The sequence below is a fragment of the Homarus americanus genome, unplaced genomic scaffold (genome assembly GCF_018991925.1).
Source record: "Homarus americanus isolate GMGI-L3 unplaced genomic scaffold, GMGI_Hamer_2.0 scaffold367, whole genome shotgun sequence".
Classification (NCBI taxonomy): Eukaryota; Metazoa; Arthropoda; class Malacostraca; order Decapoda; family Nephropidae; genus Homarus; species Homarus americanus.
Window position 1 is genome coordinate 2,190,312 of NW_024743709.1, and position 23,619 is coordinate 2,213,930.

Genomic DNA, 23,619 nt, shown 5'->3' on the forward strand with positions numbered 1-23,619 from the left:
AGTACAACGTATATAAATTTTACTGTAATTATTTTGCACTGGCCAAATGTCATCAAATATTACATAATATCATAATATTATAATGTAAGAAATAAGAATTTCAACACAATGTGACACATCATTACTTTTAATCAAATTAGTTCTATATCATGTACATCTTATATATGGGAATAATGAAAGAAATACAATTAACTTGAAGCATAATCAATTTTGCCAGCACATGAAGTACAACAAACTGTGAATTTCAAAATAAATTCTTCCTACTTTTTTCATGGAAAATTTGTCAATGATATTGTTTGTGTCAAGGGATTGTAGGAGGCCAGATTCAATGCATAATAATGAAAGTGAGTTTAATCTGGTTTGTCCCATGATAGACCTCGGGTGATTTTTCACCCTAGATAGAGTAGAGAAAGACCTCTCTCCTTCACAATTTGTAATGGGGATGGTAAGGAAAATTCTTATCAAGATACTAATGTTTGGAAAGGCAGTTGTCAAAATACCATCTTTGGACCTCAGCAAAGTGGAGATGTTTGTCACTGACCAATCAGAGTCAAAGACAAAATGTCTTTAAATTGCAAAAACTCATCTAGAACAGATGCTTCCAGGTCACTGGAATAGGTACTGACAACCAATTCCAGTTGGGCTTTAAGATCATCATATTGCATACTGTCATACTCCGAAAATGAAAAAAAATGTAAGTCATTTGAATAAGTAATAATCCAGATATCAAATTTTGGTCAACAGATCCTTCGTCAGCATGTTCAGGAGTACCTATACTGAGATTTTGAACAAAATCTATTTTTTGTCAGAAAATTAAAAAAATTGTAAGTCTTATGCCTTACAGGATTTTTCGCCAAAAAATAGATTTTGTTCAAAACCCCAGTATAGGTACTCCTGAACATGCTGATTAAGGATCTGTTGACCAAAATTTGATATCTGGATTATTACTTAATCAAATGGCTTTTAGAGAATTGTAATTACTTTTGTAATTACTGTAGCGAGTACCTGCACCAAAGACACTTTCAAATGGTTTAGTACAACATGGATAACTGTCTTCTGTTGACTCAAAACATGGAAGTAAACAAATAAATAAATAATAACTAAAACAAGGTTGATAGATGATAATTTGTACACAGATAGAGAGAGAGATACTGTAGTTGGAGGGAGGAAGCATCTCACCTGGCGTGGTTGACATGTTGAGTCGCACCTTGACCACGTCGCCTGTGGTGGTGGCAGCATACAGGAACTCTTCTGCCCCGTCCATCTGTCAATACATACACTATTTAACACACCCCCAAACACTCCACTATATTCAGTGCTTCATCTCAACCCACCAGGTGGAGGAGGACACTAGTTTCCTGGGGTAGCTTAGACTCCGCCTGCCTGAGCACATTTATCAACAAATATGTATTAATAACACAAGAAAGACATCAAAGACTATATAAAGACATTGACAGCCAGTCCTCCAGACCATGATTGTTGTGCTGACAAGTGACGCTCATTACTGTGCTGGTCACATGACTGGCATTGTATTGTTGACTTTTGCAATATTGGCCTTTTTCCATAAAGGCCAAACAAGTACTGTATTTAGCCTTTTAGCATAATGGCATTAAATGCCAGACCATGGTTAGGATAGGTCATGCTAGGCTAAGTTAGCAGAATAGCATTTAATGCTATTATGCAAAAATGCCTGCTGTTTGGCCTTATTGCAAAAGGGTCAATCTCACCAAAGGTTGTAACATACGCGGCATATAAGTTACATGTACACGCACCCACATAATCTCCCTCTCTCTCACACACCTGCAGACAAGTGTAGTTCCTCTCCAACAGACCAAGGGAGATGGGCGTGGGCGTGAGTCGATTGTTGTCGGGGTTGAGCGACCACGCCCTGAGCATCCTCGTGCCGCCCACCACCATAAGGGTGGGCGTGATGGGTGCCGTACACAGCAGGGTGGCGATGCCCAGGCCTGGCTCCCCCGCCAAGACACCTGTGGTAATGTTATACCCTGTTTCTGTACTTTTAATGGGACTATACATGTTGCTCTATCTAACTCTAACTTCCACTAACATACTCTCTTCACCTAACTTGAAACTTCACTTAACCAAACTTAACCTAACCTGAACTACTACAAAGTTCCTGGAGGCACTACACACTCTACACAATGGCCTCCTGGTGGCATTATCCTCACTACACAATGGCCTCCTGGTAGCACTATACTCACTACACAATGGCCTCCTGGTGGGGATGTGCCACACCACGAGGTAGCCATCTTGGACCGCCCCAAGGCTCACGACATACTCCTCGTTGCCAGATGTAACACCCACGGCGGCCACCTCCTCTCTGTGTACCGTGTAGCTGCCATACTCCTGGCGTTCAGGGTACCTCCACACTACCACCTTCACCTGACGGCAGAGTGAGAACAAATTATCCTTAATATTGGTAACACAGACATAAAGGTGAATAATATAATGATGTATACAGTGATTATAATGATGTTGCCAGGGGAACTATACTGTATAATATAGTAGTCGGGGTCAAAAGTCTTGAACACTTGACAGTATTTGGCATGTAAGTACCCGAATATCTTAGGTACAGATATCGTTAAGTGTTCAAGACTTTTGACCCCGACTGTACATAATACACTACCAGACATCCGGGGTCACTGTTCTGGGCAGACACTATCAGCTGGCCTGACCTAGACACAGCGAGGGCGGTGATGGGGCGGTTGTGAGCGTGTAGGATGGCATGACGCCCACCTGCACGGTCCCACACACCCACACCTACACCCACGGGGTACACCAGACCTTGATCCTTCTGCAGGTGTAGCCCGCCCACGACCTTCCCTGCAAGATTGGTTTATGTAGTGACTGGTCAAATGGGTCCCAGTCCTAATGGGTCCCAGTCTTAATAGATCCCAGTCCTAATGGTCCCAGTACTAATTGGTCTGAGGTTTATTAGAGACCTCTTAAGACTGAGGCCCACTTGACTGGTGTATCATTAAAGATAGATAGATTTAAGGAAGGGTATGATAGATTATCAGACACAACTGGGATAGATAAACTGTGATAGGATAGATAGATCTACGACAGGGGAGAATAGATTAAGTGACACGATCAGGCTAGACAGATGCCCGTACTACTGGGATAGGTAGACAGTAATTGGCTCACCAGGACTAATCAGAATAGACGGACAGCCACAGACAGCTTGATGAGAGTCACAGACAGCCCCCAACAGCAACAACCCAAACTAACCAGTAAAGCCAATGGCAGACAGCAGCTGTAGCTCCTTCGTCCTCCTGGCGGTCTTCATGGTAAGTAAACACTAGTCTGCAAGGCTGTGTATATTATCACTCTCGTCTCCCACACAGTTGTTCCACTGCCCTAATTCACAAACATCTCTATTTCCGTTAATTAACCGCTTCATATAACTTTTGCTGGGATAAAACGATATTATTTTCTTCCTCTTTATCTCAGGGTAGATTGGAAATTAAACTGTTGTGCACTTAACCACTTCGTTCACTGAAAACACAATAGCTGTTTTACTAGCGGGGAGAGTGAACAGGACAGCTGATGCGACACGGCGGCCGGTGGCGTCCCGGTCACCATAGCAACGTGGTTGTCAAGGGCGGTTGCTAAGGACGCTTTTTATAATCAAAATAAACCTCACGTTGGGGTCGGATGGTCGGTTATAATCTTTTCACGTTGATTACACAATACAAAATTCAAACTTTGCTGTCATGTGTATTATATCACCTATTATGTGGGGTAATATTGTTACTGTGTACAGTACACGTGAATCACAGTGACGCTACTCATCTGCTCAAGATTATATAATACAGAATATTAACATTTATGTCAGATTTGTCTACTCTTGTAAAATGACTCAAATTTTACAGTATTGTTAGATATAAAAAGACACGTCCGATGAAGACCAATAAGAAGAATGGCGTTAGTTATGAAGTCATTAAGCAACATTAAAAAAATAAAGATGTTTCATGTCATGACCACAAGATGGCAACACCACCGCGGGTCAGCTGAGCGTCGCGTCCCCGTTACCATAACAACCAGAGCTGACCACTCCTCACAACACTCAGAGGGGGAGGAAACAATAACAAGTTAATTCCTCCTCGATACAGTAAAAGTTGTTCTGTGAGTTGACTAGAAGTGTTGGAGGTCTGTCTTAGAGTTAATGATCTGACAGAAGAGGTGTAGACGATGACTGGAATAATGTCAGCGAGGGAGAAGCTGACAGTCGGCCCCAGTGCTGACACCAAGACACAGACCAAGACGTGTGGCCCCAGGTATGACCCACCTCTACCAGGCTCATTGTTCCTACATTCATACAATACAATATTAGTTAATAAATAACAATTACAGGTACAGGAACACACACACACACACACACACACACATCATCCTACCAGCACACTTACACTAATGACCGACAACATGATGTGTCTTAATGAGGCTCATGATTTATTGCGTAATTAAGATAAATGACATAATTATACTAAAGATGCTGTTATTCTTTACTGAAGACGGAACTGAGGGTCTCTCGGTTAAAAATAAACCAATATTTAAATCTTGAAAGTTAAATTGTTAAAAGGTCATGTTCTTAGGCTTTAAAAGCTAAATTAGACCTAAAGGTTAGATTATGTCAGACCATAGGTTAATTTAAGTTGGGCAATGAGATGCATGTTAAGTTAATTTGGGCACTGAAAGGTCACGAGGTTAAATTAGGCACTGAAAGTCACGTTAGGTACAAGGCACTGAAAGGTCACGTTAGGTTAAATTAGGCACTGAAAGGTCACGCTAGGTTAAATTATGTACTGAAAGGTCACAAGATTAAATTAGCACTGAAAGGTCACTACTAAAATACGCCTCTATAGGATACCCGCGCGAAGCCATCAGGCAGCTCTGTAGGGAACATGATCTGCAATCGACCAGCCCACGTCTCTCTACACTTTAAAGCTCGCTGTTCTCCTCAGTAAACCACGCCCTCCTCCTCCTCTTTAAAGGTAAACCACGGTCCCTCCTCAGGCTATACGGAGATCGAGAACCTGGAGGAGTACACAGGTCTCCGCTGTCTCTGGCTGGAGAACAATGGCCTGAGGAGCATTAATGGCCTCCAACACCTGCAACACCTGCGCTCCCTACACCTGCACCACAACCTCCTCACCTGTCTCAATGGTCTCCAACACCTGCGTTCTCTCGTCACCCTCAATGTCTCCCACAACATGATCTCCAACATTGAACATCTATGTGAGTTGTTCCCATTTTCTGTGGTGCTCTTTAAATAATACCACTGCACCATCCCTCTATCATTGTTACCACAGTGTACCAACAATGTACCATTAATGCCAAACTGCTCCAATACTGTACCATCACTATCATCATTGGACCATCACTTAGCCGTCACTGTACCATCACTATCACCACTATCGCCACTGTACCATCACTGTACCACCACTATCATCACTGTATCACCACTGTACCATCACTGTACACACTATCACCACTGTACCATCACTGACACCAATATCACATCAACGACACCACTATCATCACTGTACCCCAATATCATCACTGTACACCCCACTGTACCACCACTGCCCCACAGGTGGTCTGCCACACCTGGAGACACTACAGGTGAGCCACAACCATCTGTCCCAGGTGGAATCACTACAGCAGCTGGCTCAGTGTCCCGTCCTCTCCTGTTTAGACCTGTCCCATAACAAGATACAGAGCCCAGACGTGGTCCAGGTCAGTCAGTCTGTCTGTCTGTCAGTCATTTCGTTATGTTAGCGTATGTTATGGTTCAGTTAGGTTGCGTTAGCGTGCAGGAAGGTTCAGTTAGGTCATGCTAGCCGCATGTTATGGTTCAGTTAGGCTAGGTTAGCGTATGTTATGGTTCAGTTAGGTTATGCTTAGCGCATGTTATGTCCAGTTAGGTTATGTTAGCGTATGTTTGTTCAGTTAGGTTGCGTTGAAGGCGTTATGGTTCAGATAGGTTATGTTAGCGATGTTATGGTTCAGTTAGGTTATGTTAGCCGCATGTTGCGTCTGAAGTTAGGCTATGTTAGCGTATGTTGCGGTTCAGTTAGGTTATGTTGTTTTGCGTTGGCGGTTCAGCAGGTTGTGCTAGCGCATGCTATTATGGTTCAGTTAGGTTGTTAGGCGTATGTTATGGTTCAGTTAGGTTATGTTAGCGCATGTTAGTTCAGACAGGTTATGTTAAAGCGCATGCTGGTCAGTTGTTATATGTTAGCCGCGCATGTTATGTGTGTCTGGCAGGGTTATGTTAGCCGCATGTTGGCGGTTCAGTTAGGTTACTATGTTAGCGCATGTTGGTGAACCAGTTAGGTTATGTTAGCGCATGTTATATCCAGATAGGTTATGTTAACGCATGTTGGCGGTTCAGCTAGGCTATGTTAATGCATGTTGGTGTCCAGTTAGGTTGGTGTTAATGCATGTTGCACCCAGCTTTCAGGTTGCGTTGAATGCGATGTTGGCGGTTCAGTTAGGTTGTTGGCGTTGAAGGAGGTTATGGTTCCATTGAAGTCAGGTTATGTTAGCGATGTTATGGTTCAGTTAGGTTATGTTGCAGCCGCATGTTGGCGGTTCAGTTAGGTTATGTTAATGCATGTTATGGTTCAGTTTAGGTTGGTATGTTAGCGCTATGGTTCAGTTAGGTTATGTTAGCGTATGTTGCGCGTTCAGTTATGCTGGCGCTGTATGCGGTTCAGTTAGGTTATGTTGAAGTTATTACGCAGGTTCAGTTAGGTTGGCGTTAGCCGCATGCTTGGCGGTTCAGCGAAGCTGGCGTTAGCGCGATGTTGCGGTTCAGCCAGGTTATGTTGAAGGCATGTTATGGTTCAGTTAGGTTACGTTAGCATGTTGCGGTTCAGTTAGGTTATGTTAGCCGCATGTTGGCGGTTCAGTTAGGTTATGTTAGCGTATGTTGCGGTTCAGTTAGGTTATGCTAGCGCATGTTGCGGTTCATATATGTTAAATGCATGTCATGGTCCGAAGTTAGGTTGCGTTAGCCGCATGCTGGTCCAGTTAGGCCATGTTAGCCGCATGCGGTTCAGTTAGGTTATGTTAGCCGCATGTTGGCGGTTCAGTTGTGTTTCGCGTTAGCGCGGCAAGCAGGAACCAGTTAGGGCGACGCGCCGCATGTTATGGTTCAGCTAGGCTGGCGTTAGCGTATGTTATGGTTCAGTTAGTTATGTTTTGTTTATGTTATGGTTCAGTTAGGTTATAAGCAGCGCATGTTGGCGGTTCAGTTAGGTTATGTTAGCCGCGAGATGCTGGTGAATCTGTGCCAGGTTAAGCCGCGTTAGCCGCATGCTGCGGTCCAGTTATTGGCGCGAGCGTTACGTTATGGTTCAACAGGTTGGCGTTAGCGCAGCAGGTTCAAAGCCAGGCTATGTTAGCCGCATGTTATGGTTCACAGGTTATGTTACGCATGTTATGGTTCAGTTAGGTTGGCGTTACGCATGCTGCACCAGTTGTGCTATGTTAAATGCATGTTGGCGGTCCGCGCTGAAATATAGGCAATGTTATGCGGTTCAGTTAGGTTGGCGTTAGCGCATGTTACGGTTCAGTTAGGTTATGTTAGCGTATGTTGTTCAGTTAGGTTATGTTAGCCGCATGTTATGGTTCAGTTAGGTTTAGTGTTAGCCGATGTTATGGCACCAGTTAGGTTATGTTAGCGCATGTTGCGGTTCAGTTAGGTTATGTTGTACGATGTTACAGGTTCAGTTAGGCAGGTTAGCGTGATAAGCTGGTGGTTCAGTTAGCTGCCAGTTAGAGCGCTTAGCGGTTCATAGGGCTGGCGCTAGAAGCGATGTTGGCGGTCTGCTAGGCGAAGTTAGCTTATGTTATGTCTGGTTATTAGGCTATGCTTAGCCGCCATGTTGCGGTTCAGTTAGGCTATGTTAGTTTACGTTATGGTTCAAGAAGCTATGTTACGCATGTTGGCGGTGGTTCAGTTAGGTTGGCGGTTAGCCGCATGTTGCGGTTCAGTTAGGTTAGCGTTAGCGCATGCTGGTGTCTGCCGGTTGGCGTTAGCCGCATGTTGCGGTTCCGTTAGGTTATGCTAGCGTATGTTGGCGGTTCAGTTAGGCTATGTTGAAGCATGTTGGTGGTTCGAAGAAGTTATGTTAGCGCATGTTATGGTTCAGTTAGGTTGTGTGTTAGCCGCATGCTGCGTCTAGTTAGGTTAAGGCATAGTATGTTGCGTTCAGTTAGAAGGCGTTAGCCGCATGTTATGGTTCAGTTAGGGTTATGCGTTAGCCGCATGCTGCGGTTCAGCTAGGTTATGTTACACGCATGTTGGCGGTTCAGTTAGGTTGGCGTTAGCGTATGTTATGGTTCGCTAGGTTATGTTAGCTGCATGTTGCGGTTCAGTTAGGTTATGCTAGTATGTTATGGTTCAAAGCGAAGTTATGTTAGCGCATGTTATGGTTCAGATAGGTTATGCAAGAAGGCATGTTATGGTCCAGTTAGTTGGCGTTGTACGCATGTCATGGTCCAGCTAGGTTGGCGTTAGCCGCATGCTGCGGTTCAGTTAGGCGTTATGCTTATTAGCGCATGCTGGCGTCTGAAGCAGGTTATGTTAAATGCGATGTTGGTGGTTCAGTTATAGCCGGCGTTAGCCGAGCGTTGTGCGGTTCTAGTTTAGGTTGGCGTTAGCGCATGGCTATGGTCTGAAGTTAGGTTATGTTAGCGCGATGCGGTTCACAGGGTTGGCGTTCGGGCGATGTTATAACCAGTTAGCGGCGTTTAGCGTATGTTAGTCCAGTTAGGCTATGCGCTATATGCCGCGGTTCAGCGAGCAGGCAGCGATGTTATGGTTCAGTTAGGTTATGTTGTTAGTATGTTGTCCAGTTAGGTTATGTTAGCCGCATGCTGGCGGTTCAGTTGTAGTTATACAGGCCGCATGTTTTGTCCATAGGTTATGCTTTACGAAAGCTGCCCAGCGGCGGCGTTAGCGTATGTTGCGGTTCAGTTAGGTTGGCGTTAGCCGCATGTTGCGGTTCAGTTAGGCTATGTTGTACGCATGTTATGGTCCAGTTAGGCTTGCGCTAGCGCATGTTGCGGTCCAGTTAGGGTTATGTTATAGCTTACGTTGCGTCTGAAGAAGTTTGGCAACGTTAAGGCATGTTATAGTCCATAGGTTAGGCTTACGATGCTGGCGGTTCAGTTAGGCTGGCGTTAAATTTATTGCTGGCGTTCAGTTAGGCTGTTAGCGCGGCGCTGCAGGTCTGGAAGCCAGGTTAGGCGGTTACGCATGTTATAGGTTCAGTTAGGCGCCAGGTTAGCGATGCTGGCGGTTCAGGTTAGCGTTAGCCGCATATGGTTCCGCCAGGGTTGTTAGCGATGTTGGCGGTTCAGTTAGGTTATGTTAGCCGCATGTTATGGTTCAGTTAGGCTATGTTAGCGATGCGGGTCTGAAGTTAGCTGCGTTAGCCGCATGTTGCGGTCTGCTGCTTATGTTAGCGCATGTTGCGGTCTGCCAGGCTGGCGTTTTCAGCGCATTATGGTTCAGTTAGGCTATGTTAGCCGCATGTTGCGGTTCAGTTAGGTTGGCGTTTAGCGCATGTTGGCGGTTCAGTTAGGTTATGTTAATGCATGTTATGGTTCAGCAGCGTTAGCCGCATGTTGCGGTTCAGTTAGCTATGTTACGATGTTATGCGGTTCAAGAAGCGTTAGCCGCGATGGCCCAGTTAGGCTATGTTAGCCGCATGTTGGCGGTCTGCTACAGGGTTATGTTAGCCGATGTTATGGTCTGAAATAGGTTATGTTAGCGGCTGTTGGCGGTCCCAGCTCGGTTGGCGTTAGCCGCATGCTGGCGGTTCAGCTAGGTTATGCCAGCGCATGTTGGCGGTCCGCTTTCAGGTTATGTTAGCCGCATGTTGCGGTCTCAAGAAGTTACATGATATGCTATGTCCAGTTAGGTTACTGGCGTTAGCCGCATGTTATGGTTCAGTTAGGTTCGCGCGGCGTATGCTGCGGTTCAGTTAGGCTATGCTAGCTGCATGTTATGGTCCAGCTAGGCTATGTTAGCCGCATGTTATGGTTCAGTTAGGTTATGTTAGCCGTATACATGGTTCAGTTGTGCTTATGTTAGCGCATGTTATGGTTCAGTTAGGTTATGTTAGCGGCGTTGCGTTCAGTTAGGTTATGTTAGCGATGTTGGCATGTTAGGTCAGTAGGTAGGTTAGCATTAGTGGGGTTAACCTTAACATAATCCGTTGTATCTTACTATATTCTAATCCCAAACCACAACACTAAAACCCACACCACCAACTAACTCTACGGCGTGGGTGTGTTTGCCACAGGTGTTGGGTGAGGTGCGGGAGGTGCGGGTCCTCCAGCTGATGGGGAACACAGCCGTGGGTCAGGTGAAGAATTACCGCAACACTCTCATCCTTACCTGCATCAACCTGACCTACTTGGACGAGAGGCCTGTCTTTCCTGTCGACCGAGCCGCTGCCCAAGCCTGGTAGGATGGTGTGAAGCCTTGTGTAGGATGGTGTGAAGCCTCGTGTAGGATGGTGTGAAGCCTGTGTAGGATGGTGTGAAGCCTGTGTAGGGTGGTGTGAAGCCTGTGTAGGATGGTGAAGCCTGTGTAGGATGGTGTGAAGCCTTGTGTAGGATGGTGAAGCCTGTGTAGATGGAGCTGTAGGATGTGAAGCTGTGTAGGGTGGTGAAGCCTTGTGTAGGATGGTGAAGCCTGTGTAGGATGGTGTGAAGCCTTGTGTAGGATGGTGTGAAGCCTGTAGGATGGTGAAGCCTCGTGTAGGATGGTGTGAAGCCTTGTGTAGGATGGTGTGAAGCCTGTGTAGGATGGTGTGAAGCCTGTGTAGGATGGTGAAGCCTTGTGTAGGAGTGGTGTGAAGCCTCGTGTAGGGTGTGGAAGCCTGTGTAGGATGGTGTGAAGCCTGTAGGATGGTGTGAAGCCTTGTGTAGGATGTGAAGCCTTGTGTAGGATGGTGAAGCCTCGTGTAGGATGGTGTGAACCTTGTGTAGGGATGGAAGCCTCGTGTAGGGTGGTGTGAAGCCTTGTAGGATGGGTGAAGCCTTGTGTGTGGTGAAGCCTGTGTAGGGTGGTGTGAAGCCTTGTAGGATGGTGAAGCCTGAGGATGGTGTGAAGCCTTGTAGGGATGGTGTGAAGCCTGTGTAGGATGGTGTGAAGCCTTGTAGATGAGTAGTGGTGTGAAGCCTTGTAGGATGGTGTGAGCCTTGTGTAGGATGGTGAAGCCTTGTGTAGGATGTGAAGCCTGTGTAGGATGGTGTGAAGCCTTGTAGGATGGTGAAGCCTGTAGGATGGTGTGAAGCCTTGTGTAGATGGTGTGAAGCCTGTAGTGGTAAGCCTGTGTAGGATGGTGTGAAGCCTCGTGTAGGATGGTGTGAAGCCTTGTGTAGGATGGTGAAGCCCAGGATGGTGAAGCCTTGTGTAGATGTGAAGCCTCTGTAGGATGGAAGCCTGTGTAGGATGGAAGCCTGTGTAGGATGGTGTGAAGCCTTGTGTAGGATGGTGTGAAGCCTTGTAGGATGGTGTGGCCTGTGTAGGATGGTGTGAAGCCTTGTGTAGGATGGTGTGAAGCCTTGTGTAGGATGGTGGTAGGATGTGTGAAGCCTTGTAGGATGGTGTGAAGCCTGTGTAGGATGGTGTGAAGCCTGTAGGATGTGTGAAGCCTGTGTAGGATGGTGTGAAGCCTTGTGTAGGATGGTGTGAAGCCTTGTGTAGGATGGTGAAGCCTGTGTAGGATGGTGAAGCCTCGTGTAGGATGGTGGAAGCCTTGGTAGGATGGTGTGAAGCCTTGTGTAGGATGGTGGAAGCCTGTGTAGGTGGTGTGAAGCCTTGTAGGATGGTGTGAAGCCTTGTAGGATGGTGAAGCCTGTGTAGGATGGTGTGAAGCCTGTGTAGGATGGTGTGAAGCCTTGTGTAGGATGGTGTGAAGCCTTGTGTAGGATGGTGAAGCCTTGTGTAGATGGTGAAGCCTGTGTAGGATGGTGTGAAGCCTTGTGTAGGATGGTGTGAAGCCTCGTGTGGCTGTAGGATGGTGTGAAGCCTTGTGGGATGGTGTGAAGCCTGTGTAGGATGGTGAAGCCTGTAGATGGTGAAGCCTGTGTAGGATGGTGAAGCCTGTGTAGGATGGTGTGAAGCCTGTGAGATGCAGGATGTAGGATGTGTGAAGCCTGTGTAGGATGGTGTGAAGCCTTGTAGGATGGTGTGAAGCCTCAGGATGGTGTGAAGCCTTGTGTAGGAGTGTGGTGTGAGGAAGCCTGTAGGATGGTGTGGAAGCCTGTAGGATGGTGAAGCTTGTGTAGGATGGTGAAGCTGTGTAGGATGGTGTGAAGCCTGTGTAGGATGGTGTGAAGCCTGTAGGATGGTGTAGCCTGTGTAGGATGGTGTGAAGCCTTGTGTAGGATGGTGAAGCCTTGTGTAGGATGGTGTGAAGCCTGTGTAGGATGGTGTGAAGCCTGTAGGATGGTGTGAAGCCTTGTAGGATGGTGAAGCCTCGTGTAGGATGGTGTGAAGCCTTGTGTAGGATGGTGTGAAGCCTTGTGTAGGATGGTGAAGCCTCGTGTAGGATGGTGAAGCCTTGTGTAGGATGGGTGAAGCCTTGTAGGATGGTGAAGCCTGTGTAGGATGGTGAAGCCTGTGTAGGATGGTGTGAAGCCTTGTAGGATGTGTGAAGCCTCGTGTAGGATGGTGTGAAGCCTGTAGGATGGTGAAGCCTGTGAGCCTGAGGATGTGGTGAAGCCTGTGTAGGATGGGAAGCCTGTGTAGGATGGTAGCCTCTGTGTAGGATGGTGTGAAGCCTGTAGATGGTGATGTAGGGATGGTGTGAAGCCTTGTGTAGGATGGTGAAGCCTGTGTAGGATGAGGATGGTGAAGCCTTGTGTAGGATGGGTGAAGCCTTGTGTAGGATGGTGAAGCCTTGTGTAGATGGGAAGCCTTGTGTAGGATGGTGTGAAGCCTTGTGTAGGATGGTGGAAGCCTTGTAGGATGGTGTGAAGCCTGTGTAGGATGGTGTGAAGCCTGTGTAGATGGTGAAGCCTGTGTAGGATGGTGTGAAGCCTTGTGTAGGATGGTGTGAAGCCTTGTGGTGGTGGTGTGAAGCCTGTGTAGGATGGTGAAGCCTGTGTAGATGGTGTGAAGCCTTGGGATGGTGAGTGTAGGATGGTGTGAAGCCTGTGTAGGATGGTGTGAAGCTCGTAGGATGGAAGCCTCGTGTAGGATGGTGTGGCCTTGTGTAGGATGGGATGGTGTAGCCTTGTGTAGGATGGTGAAGCCTTGTGTAGGATGGTGTGAAGCCTTGTAGGGATGGTGTGAAGCCTCTGTAGGATGGTGTGAAGCCTTGTGTAGGATGGTGAAGCCTTGTGTAGGATGGGAAGCCTCGATGGTGTGAAGCCTGTAGGGTGGTGTGAAGCCTTGTGTAGGATGGTGTGAAGCCTTGTGTAGGATGGTGAAGCCTGTGTAGGATGGTGAAGCCTCGTGTAGGATGGTGTGAAGCCTCGTGTAGGATGGTGTGAAGCCCTGTAGGATGGTGTGAAGCCTTGTAGATGGTGTGAAGCCTGTAGGATGGTGGAAGCCCTGTGTAGGATGGTGAAGCCTCGTAGGGATGGTGAAGCCTGTGTAGGATGGTGAAGCCTTGTGTAGGATGGTGTGAAGCCTTGTGTAGGGATGAAGCTGTAGGATGGTGTAGCCTGTGTAGGATGGGTGAAGCCTGTGTAGGATGGTGAAGCCTCGTGGGATGGTGTGAAGCCTCGTAGGATGGGGTGTGAAGCCTTGTGTAGGATGGTGTGAAGCCTGTGTAGGATGGTGTGAAGCCTCGTGTAGGATGGTGAAGCCTCGTAGGATGGGTGTGAAGCCTTGTGTAGGATGGTGAAGCCTAGTGTAGGATGGTGTGAAGCCTCGTGTAGGATGGTGTGAAGCCTCGTGTAGGATGGTGTGAAGCTTGTGTAGGATGGTGAAGCCTAGTGTAGGATGGGAAGCCTAGTGTAGGATGGTGTGAAGCCTGTGTAGGATGGTGTGAAGCCTCGTGTAGATGGTGTGAAGCCTTAAGTGGTAGCCTGTGTAGTATGGTGTGAAGCCTTGTGTAGGATGGGTGAAGCCTGTGTATATGGTGAAGTGTGTATGGTGAAGCTCGTGTAGATGGTGTGAAGCCTCGTGTAGTATGGTGAAGCCTTGTGTAGGATGGTGTGGCCTAGTGTAGTATGGTGTGAAGCCTTGTGTAGTATGGTGAAGCGTGTAGTATGGCGTGGCCTGTAGTATGGTGTGAAGCCTTGTAGTATGGTGTGAAGCCTGTAGTATGGTGTGAAGCCTTGTGTAGGATGGTGTGAAGCTCTGTGTAGGATGGGTGAAGCCTCGTGTAGGATGGTGAAGCCTTGTGTAGGGATGGTGTGAAGCCTTGTGTAGGATGGTGAAGCCTTGTGTAGGATGGTGTGAAGCTCTGGTAGGATGGTGTGAAGCCTGTGTAGGATGGTGTGAAGCCTCGTGTAGTATGGTGTGGCTGGAACCTCTGGCAGGATGGGTGAGGAGGATTGTTACAGAATGACATGCAGTTTAGTATTAAGGATGTGTGTGTGTGTGTGTGTGTGTGTGTGTGTGTGCAAGGTCACCCAGCAGCAGCTTCCACAGGCAGAGAGGGCGGGCTGGAAGCTGAGAGGGCCACCAGGAGGAGGGCGGAGAGGAGCATCAGAGACAACTGACTGCGTCAATGGTGAGTATGGATATCTGTGTTGTTAACCTAACCCAACCTAACCTAACCCCAGTCTTACCCTAACACCTCTCTATTTAACCCAGATACACCCAATACCACTCAGATACACCCATACCACCAGATACACCCAATACCACCCAGATACACCCAATACCACTCAGATACAACCCAACACCACTCAGATACACCCAATACCACCAGATAATCCAATACCACTCAGATACTCCTAATACCACAGATACTCCCAAAACCACTCAGATACACCCAACACCACTCAGATACTCCCAATACCCTCAGATACACCCAATACCACTCAGATACATCAATACCACTCAGATACCCCAATACCACCAGATACACCCAATACCACTCAGATACACCCAATACCACTCAGATACACCTACCACTCAGATACACCCAATACCACTCAGATACCCAATACCACTCAGATACACCCAATACCACTCAGATACACCCAATACCACCTCAGATACACCCAATACCACTCAGATACACCCAACACCACTCAGATACACCCAATACCACTCAGACACCTAACAACTAAGATATTCCAATACCACTCAGATACTCCCAAACCACTCAGATACACCCAACACCACTCAGATACTCCCACCACCGATATACCCACCACTCAGATACACCCAATACCACCTTCCAGATAATTCTAATACCACTCAGATACACCCAATACCACTCAGATACACCCAATACCACTCAGATACACCCAATACCACTCAGATACACCTAATACCACTCAGATACACCCAATACCACCAGATACACCCAATACCACTCAGATACACCCAATACCACTCAGATATACACCCAATACCACTCAGATACACCCAATACCACTCAGATACACCCAACACACTAGATACACCCAATACCACCAGATACACCCAATACCACTCAGATACACCCAATACCACTCAGATACACCCAATACCACTCAGATACACCCAATACCACTCAGATACACCCAACACCACTCAGATACACCCCAATACCACTCAGATACACCCAACACCACTCAGATACACCCAACACCACTCAGATACACCCAATACCACTCAGATACACCCAACACCACTCAGATACACCCAATACCACTCAGATACACCCAATACCACTCAGATACACCCAATACCACTCAGATACACCCAACACCACTCAGATACACCCAATACCACTCAGATACACCCAATACCACTCAGATACACCCAATACCACTCAGATACACCCAATACCACTCAGATACACCCAATACCACTCAGATACACCCAATACCACTCAGATACACCCAAATACAGGTATACAATTGTTTCCTGTGTTGTTATTGTCTGATTTGTTTCTTTGTTTACATGTGAGGTCAAGTAGATTTGTTTTCAGTCACCGTCGTTATCATTATTATTATTATTTACAGAAAGTAAGTTATTTTACAAGCAGGTATTTGACACAGTCTCCTGTTATCTCTATGTCTCTTTCTCCATCTTCTCTTCACTGTGTCTCTATCTCTCTATCTTCTTATCTTCTTTCTCTATCATCTTCTTTTCTCTTTATCTTCTCTTCCTTGTAACTCTATTTTCTTCTCCTCTCTCTCTCTCTCTCTCTCTCTCTCTCTCTCTCTCTCTCTCTCTCTATCTTCTCTGTGTCTCTATCTCCTTCTCTTCTCTATTCCTCCACCATCTTGCAGACATCTTGAGGCTTCGCGAGAGAGTGTTGGCGGAGAGGGCGGCCAAGGGGGGGACAACACCCACTGATATGGGCATTTACGTGGAGGACAACGGCACTGAGAAGGTGTATGCCCTGACCCCTGCCGCTAAGGCCTGGGCCAAGAGCAGAGTACAGAAGATAAAGGAGGTCACTGCCCAGACGGTGACCCAAGATTGTGATAATGATGACCCAGGTCGCCAGGATAGTGACCAGCAGCATCACATAGATCAAGAAGATGTCTTCCCTAATGACGAAGGTTTCAACAAACTCCTCGAGAACTTGTCTGAGGAGTCACAAGATTCTGAGGAAGAACTCGAGGATCAGAGAGGAAGTCAAAACATCGAGGATGAAATTGATGAAGAGTTACCTGAGCTGGAGGAAGTCAAGGGCAGCGAGGAATACAAAACAACAGACAAGACGCTCATCAGTCAACACACCTCACCAGCAGAAGTTCCTGAAGGTGTGAACAAGCGGGAAGAGAATGAAGGTGTGAACAAGCGGGAAGAGAATGAAGGTGTGAACAAGCGGGAAGAGAAGGAAGGTGTGAACCGGGAGGGTTTCAGCGACGCCCTGAAGATTAAACTACCTCTTGAACCTGACGACTCCCAAGGCAGTAAAGTCTCCATTGATGACAAAGTACAGAAGGATTTCGAGGGTAACAACTCTCCTGCCCTACACGACAACTCTCCTGCCCTACACGACAACTCTCCTGCCCTACACGACAACTCTCCTGCCCTACACGACAACTCTCCTGCCCTACACGACAACTCTCCTGCCCTACACGACAACTGTTCCCAGATATCAAAATCAGAAAACGAGACAGAAGATAACTGTTCCACCTGCTCCTCAAACTGTCCACACAAGAGAGACGACGACCAGCTGTTGTACAAGAGCTGCCTCAACTTCCTCAAGTCCCACAGCAAGATGCCACAAGATGTTGACTCAGGAGGTGGTAAGGCGAATGACACCAAGGACCTCCTGGGTGAGATCTGGGACCTGACGGAGGTGATGCACACTCCAGCCTCTCCAGAACTCTACTCTGATTCGGATGGTCAGGCGTACGTTCGCCAGCTTGTGTCTGACCACAACACCCAACCCCAAAATGATTCTGACATTGAAGAGATTTTAGAAAATATGGAATTCGAGACTGATAACTTACAGTCTGTGTATCGACGCCATAACTTACTGGCGCTGAACACTTCACAGGAGACGCCAGATGACAGCGAACCAGATGATGATTTTAACGATGAAGTGGATGAACTAATTAGTAATAGAGATGTTAGGAATACTGATGACTTGAATGGGGCTGTTAGAGATATTATTGGCGTAAACAGCAGGGAGGTTAGAGTGAGTCCCACCCCAGCCCCTCTGTTTGGCGAGAGGTGGGTGGAGGAGGTCAGGAGACAGATCATAGAGGAGGCTGACTGGCAGGACGAGGTGGAATGCATCACCAACACTTCTGAAGAGGACGAGAGCGTGGATGATCTCAATGTAGAGACACCAGAGGAATCCAGCTTAGTTGAAGACGACTCTAGCCTGGCCGACGAGGAAGACCTGATGGAGGATGACAGCCACGAGAGTGTGTTCGAGGAGGAGAGTGTCAGCCACGAGAGCGTGTTCGAGGAGGAGAGTGTCAGCCACGAGAGCGTGTTCGAGGAGGAGAGTGTCAGTTCCATCTCTCCAGTGTTTAATAAGGGTCCAGAGGCCGACGGGTTGCTCAGGTATGGTGTTCCTGTAGCTCCTCCTCCGTTGTTTACCCAGGCTGACGGTGATACTTCTGACGTCACCCCAGGGTTTAAGGAGGACCTCGAGACGTCATCCTCCTGCTCCAGCCTTAGTCCCTCGTCTCTACATGATTCTTGGACCCACGAGGACAACATAGTCATCCAACCTTCTAGTGAAAACGACTCCTACTTCCCCACCACGACCAGCTCCCACATTAGTCGTCTAGTAGGTGGTACGACTGTGGTGTCAGGTCTCAGCATCACACCTCAGCCAACAGAATCTTGTTCCTGTGAAGACTCCCAGCCGACTGAACCAGACTGCCATTTAGCAGCTGAGGCGTCCAACCTGAGAGCTTTTGAGTCCCAGTTAACAGTCAAGGACTCCCAGAGGACAGCTAAAGACTCCCAGACGACAGCTAAAGACAACACACATTACCACAGGGATGACTTACAACCCAGGGACGTGAGGGAATGTCCTACGCCCCTCGCTGCCGACGTGGGGACGAAGAGAGGCGTGAGTGACGTGCGGCGCGTGACGAGGGACATGGAGACACTCGCAGGAGGAGACTGGACCTCCGGCACCACCAGCAGCAGACGTCAGGACTCCATCTTCAGTACTCGAGACGCCCTGAGGAGCTCGCACGAGGCCTTCGTCAGGGGGCGGAACATAGGTGAGGACTGTGTTACCTGAGAGAGAGAGAGAGAGAGAGAGAGAGAGAGAGAGATCCTTATGTAATGTTTTGTTTCAGGGAGTTTGTTGATAATCAGAGAGGAGGATGATGTCAGAGCTCAGGTCAACCCTCAGGTGGTGGTGCCATCTGTCAGTCGACCCTTCCAGGTAATTCTTCTTCTTCTTCCTTATTATTCCCCCTCCTTCTTCTCCAACTTCTTCTTTTATTCAGCAACACCAACCAACACTTTCATCACAACAAACCTGTATAATAACCTGTATATATATACCGCCACACCTCGTCTTGTTATACAGAGATGTGTATATATTGTCCAGTGTATACTTTGACTAGCTCTCTGTATTTCTTCTGTCTTTTCTACTTTATTTTTGTTAATTTTTATTTATCATTATTATTTTCGTGTAGAATTTAATAATATTTGGTAAGTTGTTTGTTTACATTGTTGGAATTAGACAGTTATGGCTTTCTGTCTTGTCAGGTGTGTGGGAGGCGAGGCAGACGACCCCTAGTAGTGGAGATTGAGGAGGAGGAAGACGTGTGATTAACTCCACTCTTAAGACAGCTCCCGTACCTGTATCCTGATGCTCACTTGTTTATCGCAGTCTCACTCGATGCTCACTTGTTTATATTTGGTAAGTAAGGTGATGTTCATTTGTTTCTTATGTAATGTAAAGCGATGTTCACTTGTTTATGTCATGTAAGGTGATGCCCACTTGTTTACCGTAGCTATAAGTTATATCCTTATTATTTGTGTCCTCTGATACTTATTGTAGTGTTGCTTATATTAGATCTGTTCAAGTATAAACACTATAAAGATTATTCTATCACTTATACTATACCAATAACATAAGATCTACGTTACTTATGTTGGCTTTGTATAGCAGCACCGTGACACTTACTTATTACTTAACACTTTACTGTAGAATTTCGTATGTAGATTAACCCCCTTGAGTACAATATACGTATTAGTGTAGTAAGAGGACTTAACCCATTGAGTACGATGAGTTCACCCCTTGAGTACAACACATTAACCTACAGGTGTTCTGTGAAGGTAACTAGTTAAGATACTGTACTCAACCATCCGTCACCACAGTACAACAAAGTCAGGTACCGACACTCAGCTGGGTCGACCGGGGTATAATAGTTTAATTACATAACAATGTAATTATAATATTAATGGAGATAATAGTCTAGAAACATGTTGTCTTAAGTATGATAATCAGCCTCATTACCCTACACTAATTATTGCCTTAAACTAATTATATAGGTTAAGTGATACCAACACTAATTACTACTTTCACTAATTAGGGTCATTAGGCTATATTAAGGTTATTAGTCTCCTTAATAACATCATTAACTTGTTCCTTCACTTGTGGCTATAGTCGTGTTGTTTATATCACTAGTTAATAAACTGTATACAAGTGTTAAGTAATGATTTAGTAACCTTTGTCGTCTTTTATATAAGTAGTGGATATGTCACTAATTGGAGGTGTGAGGCTGGGCTGGGCTGACGTTCAACACTACATGGTCACCTGGAGGTCAATAACTCGAGGGGTTTTTCCCGACCATCAACTTAATTTTTTAGTGGAGAACAAAACCCGTGTGTTGGCGGCTCTGTTATATACAGGGTGTCTCAAAATAAGTATAGAAACTACTTTACACATTTCCGTGGAGATCGCGTGAATGTTTATAATGCAATAACATTTTTCTCACGTGCTGATGGCCGAGATCTCCTACACATAAAGACAATGTTGCTCTTGTAATAAAAACATTCACGCGATCTTCACAACAAAATGTGTAAGGTATGTGTAAAAAAAAAAAAAAGAAATTCTGAGACACCCTGTAAGGACACTAGGAGAGACGCCATTTGGTAAACCTCCATCAATGAGGATCCGGGTCCAGGGGAAGACTGGCTGCCACTGACCCCCGGCTGCCCCTGGGGTGTAACGTGGTGTTTCAAGGACTGCGTAACCTTGGGAAGCCACAGGTAACTACAGGTACCAACTATACAATGACCTGCAGTTATTATGGCCGTGTATAATTGTTTGGTTACGTCTGGCTGTTATCAAGAATCTAAAGGTGGATTTTTTGTAGTAATTTATTTAAAGCCTTTCGTGAGTGCTTGGGGGAAGGGGCGTTCTTGTGTGTGTGTGTGTGTGTGTGTGTGTGTGTGTGTGTGTGTGTGTGTGATCCTGAAGTGTGTATCTGTGCCAAAAAACAGATAAAATTCTACAAAATCTTAATAATAATAATAATAATAAAAAATTTCAGTCATACCGGTAGAATTATTTACCTTATACTAAGAGAGGGAAAACAGAGAGCCATGACGTGATGTTCCTTCCTGAGAGACAGTGAGTTGGCAGCTCTAAGGTCCTGAACAACAACTCCCACTAACCAGGTGACCACAGCAACACATAACCTTCAAAAACAACACAAAAAATAACATTAAATCCGATCGCATTTAGAGAAAAGCCAATTAATCTACGACTCTCAACATGGGTTTACAAAGGGAAAATCTTGTCTAACAAATCTGCTGACGGTTTTTAGGAAAGTCTTCGAGGTAGTAGATAATGACGAAAATTACGATGTTATTTACTTAGACTTTAGCAAAGCATTTGACAGAGTACCGCATTAGAGGCTTCTGAGAAAAGTTAAGGCTCATGGTATCGAGGGGAAAGTTTTAAATTGGATAAAATCATGGCTCACCGATAGAACGCAGAGGGTCAGCGTAGATGGTGTTAAATCTGAGTGGGGCCGTGTAACCAGTGGGGTTCCCCAGGGGTCAGTACTAGGCCCACTCTTGTTCATAATATACATAAACGATCTAGATACTGGGATCAGCAGTGACATAAGTAAGTTTGCGGATGACACCAAAATAGTGCGGCAGATGAATTCAGGGCAGGATGCAAATGCATTACAGGAGGATCTAAATAAACTGCAGGGGTGGTCTGAAAAATGGCAAATAAAATTCAACACCAGCAAGTGCAGCGTACTTAATATTGAAAGAACAAATACTGTCAATGTATACAGCCTTAACAACATCAACCTAGAGAAGTCGACTTGTGAAAGAGACTTAGGGGTACTTGTAAGCCCGGACCTACGGCCTAGAAAACAGTGCGTTAATGTTCGAAATAAGGCAAACAGAGTATTAGGTTTTATATCTAGAAGTGTAAGTAATAAGAGTGCAGAGGTCTTATTGCAACTATATCTTGTTAGTCAGGCCGCACCTCGACTATGCGGTTCAGTTCTGGTGCCCTTATTATAGAATGGATATCAATTCACTAGAGTCGGTGCAGCGAAGAATGACGAAAATGATTCCGGGACTTAGAAACCTTCCATATCAGGATAGGTTAAAGAAACTAAACTTGCATTCCCTAGAAAGACGAAGAGTGCGGGGAGATATGATAGAAGTATTTAAGTGGGTGAAAGGAATCAATAAAGGCGATATAGATAAAGTTCTTATAATATCCGAGCAGGATAGGGCTCGTAGCAACGGATTTAAGTTGGATAAATTTAGGTTTAGGAGGGAGATAGGAAGAAACTGGTTCACAAATAGGGTGGTGGACGAGTGGAACAAGCTTAGCAACTATGTAGTAAGTGCGGGAACTCTGGAAAGTTTCAAAAGGAGGCTAGATAGATTCATGGATGATAGAGAGTGGTAGTAACTCTCGACAGGAGCTGCCATGCACGGACCAACCGGCCTATTGCAGACTCCTTATTTTCTTATGTTTAACTTAACCTAACCTAACCAATAACATGAATTCTAGCCTAACCTAACCTAACTCACATCACACACGTAGATAATTCGAGTCAGTGTTATTGTTTTAAGTAATTTCTCCCCTCAACAACCTATAATTCTTAAATCCTATGAATATTTGGGAAACTTTTACCACTGTATATAAAATTTTCCTCCAAGATTGTCACAAAATTGGGGGAAGGTGAGGTGACGGACATGAGGAAAGACACTAGCAACACGGACAGACACTAGTAACACGGACAGACACCAGCAACACGGACAGACACTAGCAACACGGAGAGACACCAGCAACACGGACAGACACTAGCAACACGGACAGACACCAGCAACACGGACAGACACTAGTAACACGGACAGACACTAGCAACACGACAGACACCTTGGAAGCAACACGGACAGACACCAGCAACACGGACAGCATTACCTATAACACGGACAGACACCAGCAACACGGACAGACACCAGCAACACGGACAGACACCAGCAACACGGACAGACACTAGCAACACGGACAGACACCAGCAACACGGACAGACACTAGCAACACGGACAGACACTAGCAACACGGACAGACACCAGCAACACTTGACTTACGGAACAGAAAAACACGGGGAGTGAATGTTCTTGAGGCTTAGTGTTGTGAGGCAAGGAGCGATCACCTGAAGATTAGCCCCCCCTCCCTCACGCTCCCTGGGGGTTAGGTTAGGTTGGGTTGGGTTAGGTTAGGTTAGGTTAGGTTGGGTTAGGTTTGGTTAGGTTAGGTTAGGTTGGGTTAGGTTAGGTTAGGTTAGGTTATGTTAGGTTAGGTTTGGTTAGGTTTGGTTAGGTTAGGTTAGGTTGGGTTAGGTTAGGTTAGGTTAGGTTAGGTTAGGTTTGGTTAGGTTGGGTTTTGTTAGGTTTGGTTAGGTTAGGTTTAGCTCTTTAGAGAATTTCGCGGCAAGAAATCCCCAAAAGGAACGCGAAATTAAAAG

The 23,619-nt window shown here is 46.1% G+C and overlaps 3 protein-coding genes across 3 annotated transcripts; 2 read left to right on the forward strand and 1 right to left on the reverse strand.

Moving 5' to 3' along the window:
- Positions 1-952: 952 nt before the first annotated feature.
- Positions 953-3,310, reverse strand: LOC121877439 (cilia- and flagella-associated protein 52-like). The gene is made up of 6 exons (XM_042383204.1): positions 3,253-3,310; positions 2,648-2,844; positions 2,223-2,403; positions 1,801-1,988; positions 1,180-1,264; positions 953-1,005 (listed from the first exon to the last, which is right to left on the reverse strand). The coding sequence occupies exons 1-6, from the start codon at positions 3,308-3,310 to the stop codon at positions 953-955; spliced, it is 762 nt and encodes a 253-aa protein (XP_042239138.1).
- A 905-nt stretch (positions 3,311-4,215) lies between these two features.
- On the forward strand, positions 4,216-10,622 carry LOC121877440 (dynein axonemal assembly factor 1-like). Its single transcript, XM_042383205.1, has 4 exons — positions 4,216-4,321; positions 5,041-5,262; positions 5,621-5,763; positions 10,347-10,622. The coding sequence occupies exons 1-4, from the start codon at positions 4,216-4,218 to the stop codon at positions 10,512-10,514; spliced, it is 639 nt and encodes a 212-aa protein (XP_042239139.1). The 3' UTR covers positions 10,515-10,622.
- A 4,078-nt stretch (positions 10,623-14,700) lies between these two features.
- On the forward strand, positions 14,701-21,019 carry LOC121877404. The gene is made up of 4 exons (XM_042383152.1): positions 14,701-14,741; positions 16,459-18,873; positions 18,952-19,040; positions 19,370-21,019. Exons 2-4 carry the CDS (start codon positions 16,527-16,529, stop codon positions 19,430-19,432), a joined length of 2,499 nt encoding a protein of 832 aa, XP_042239086.1. The 5' UTR covers positions 14,701-14,741; positions 16,459-16,526; the 3' UTR covers positions 19,433-21,019.
- Positions 21,020-23,619: the final 2,600 nt, after the last annotated feature.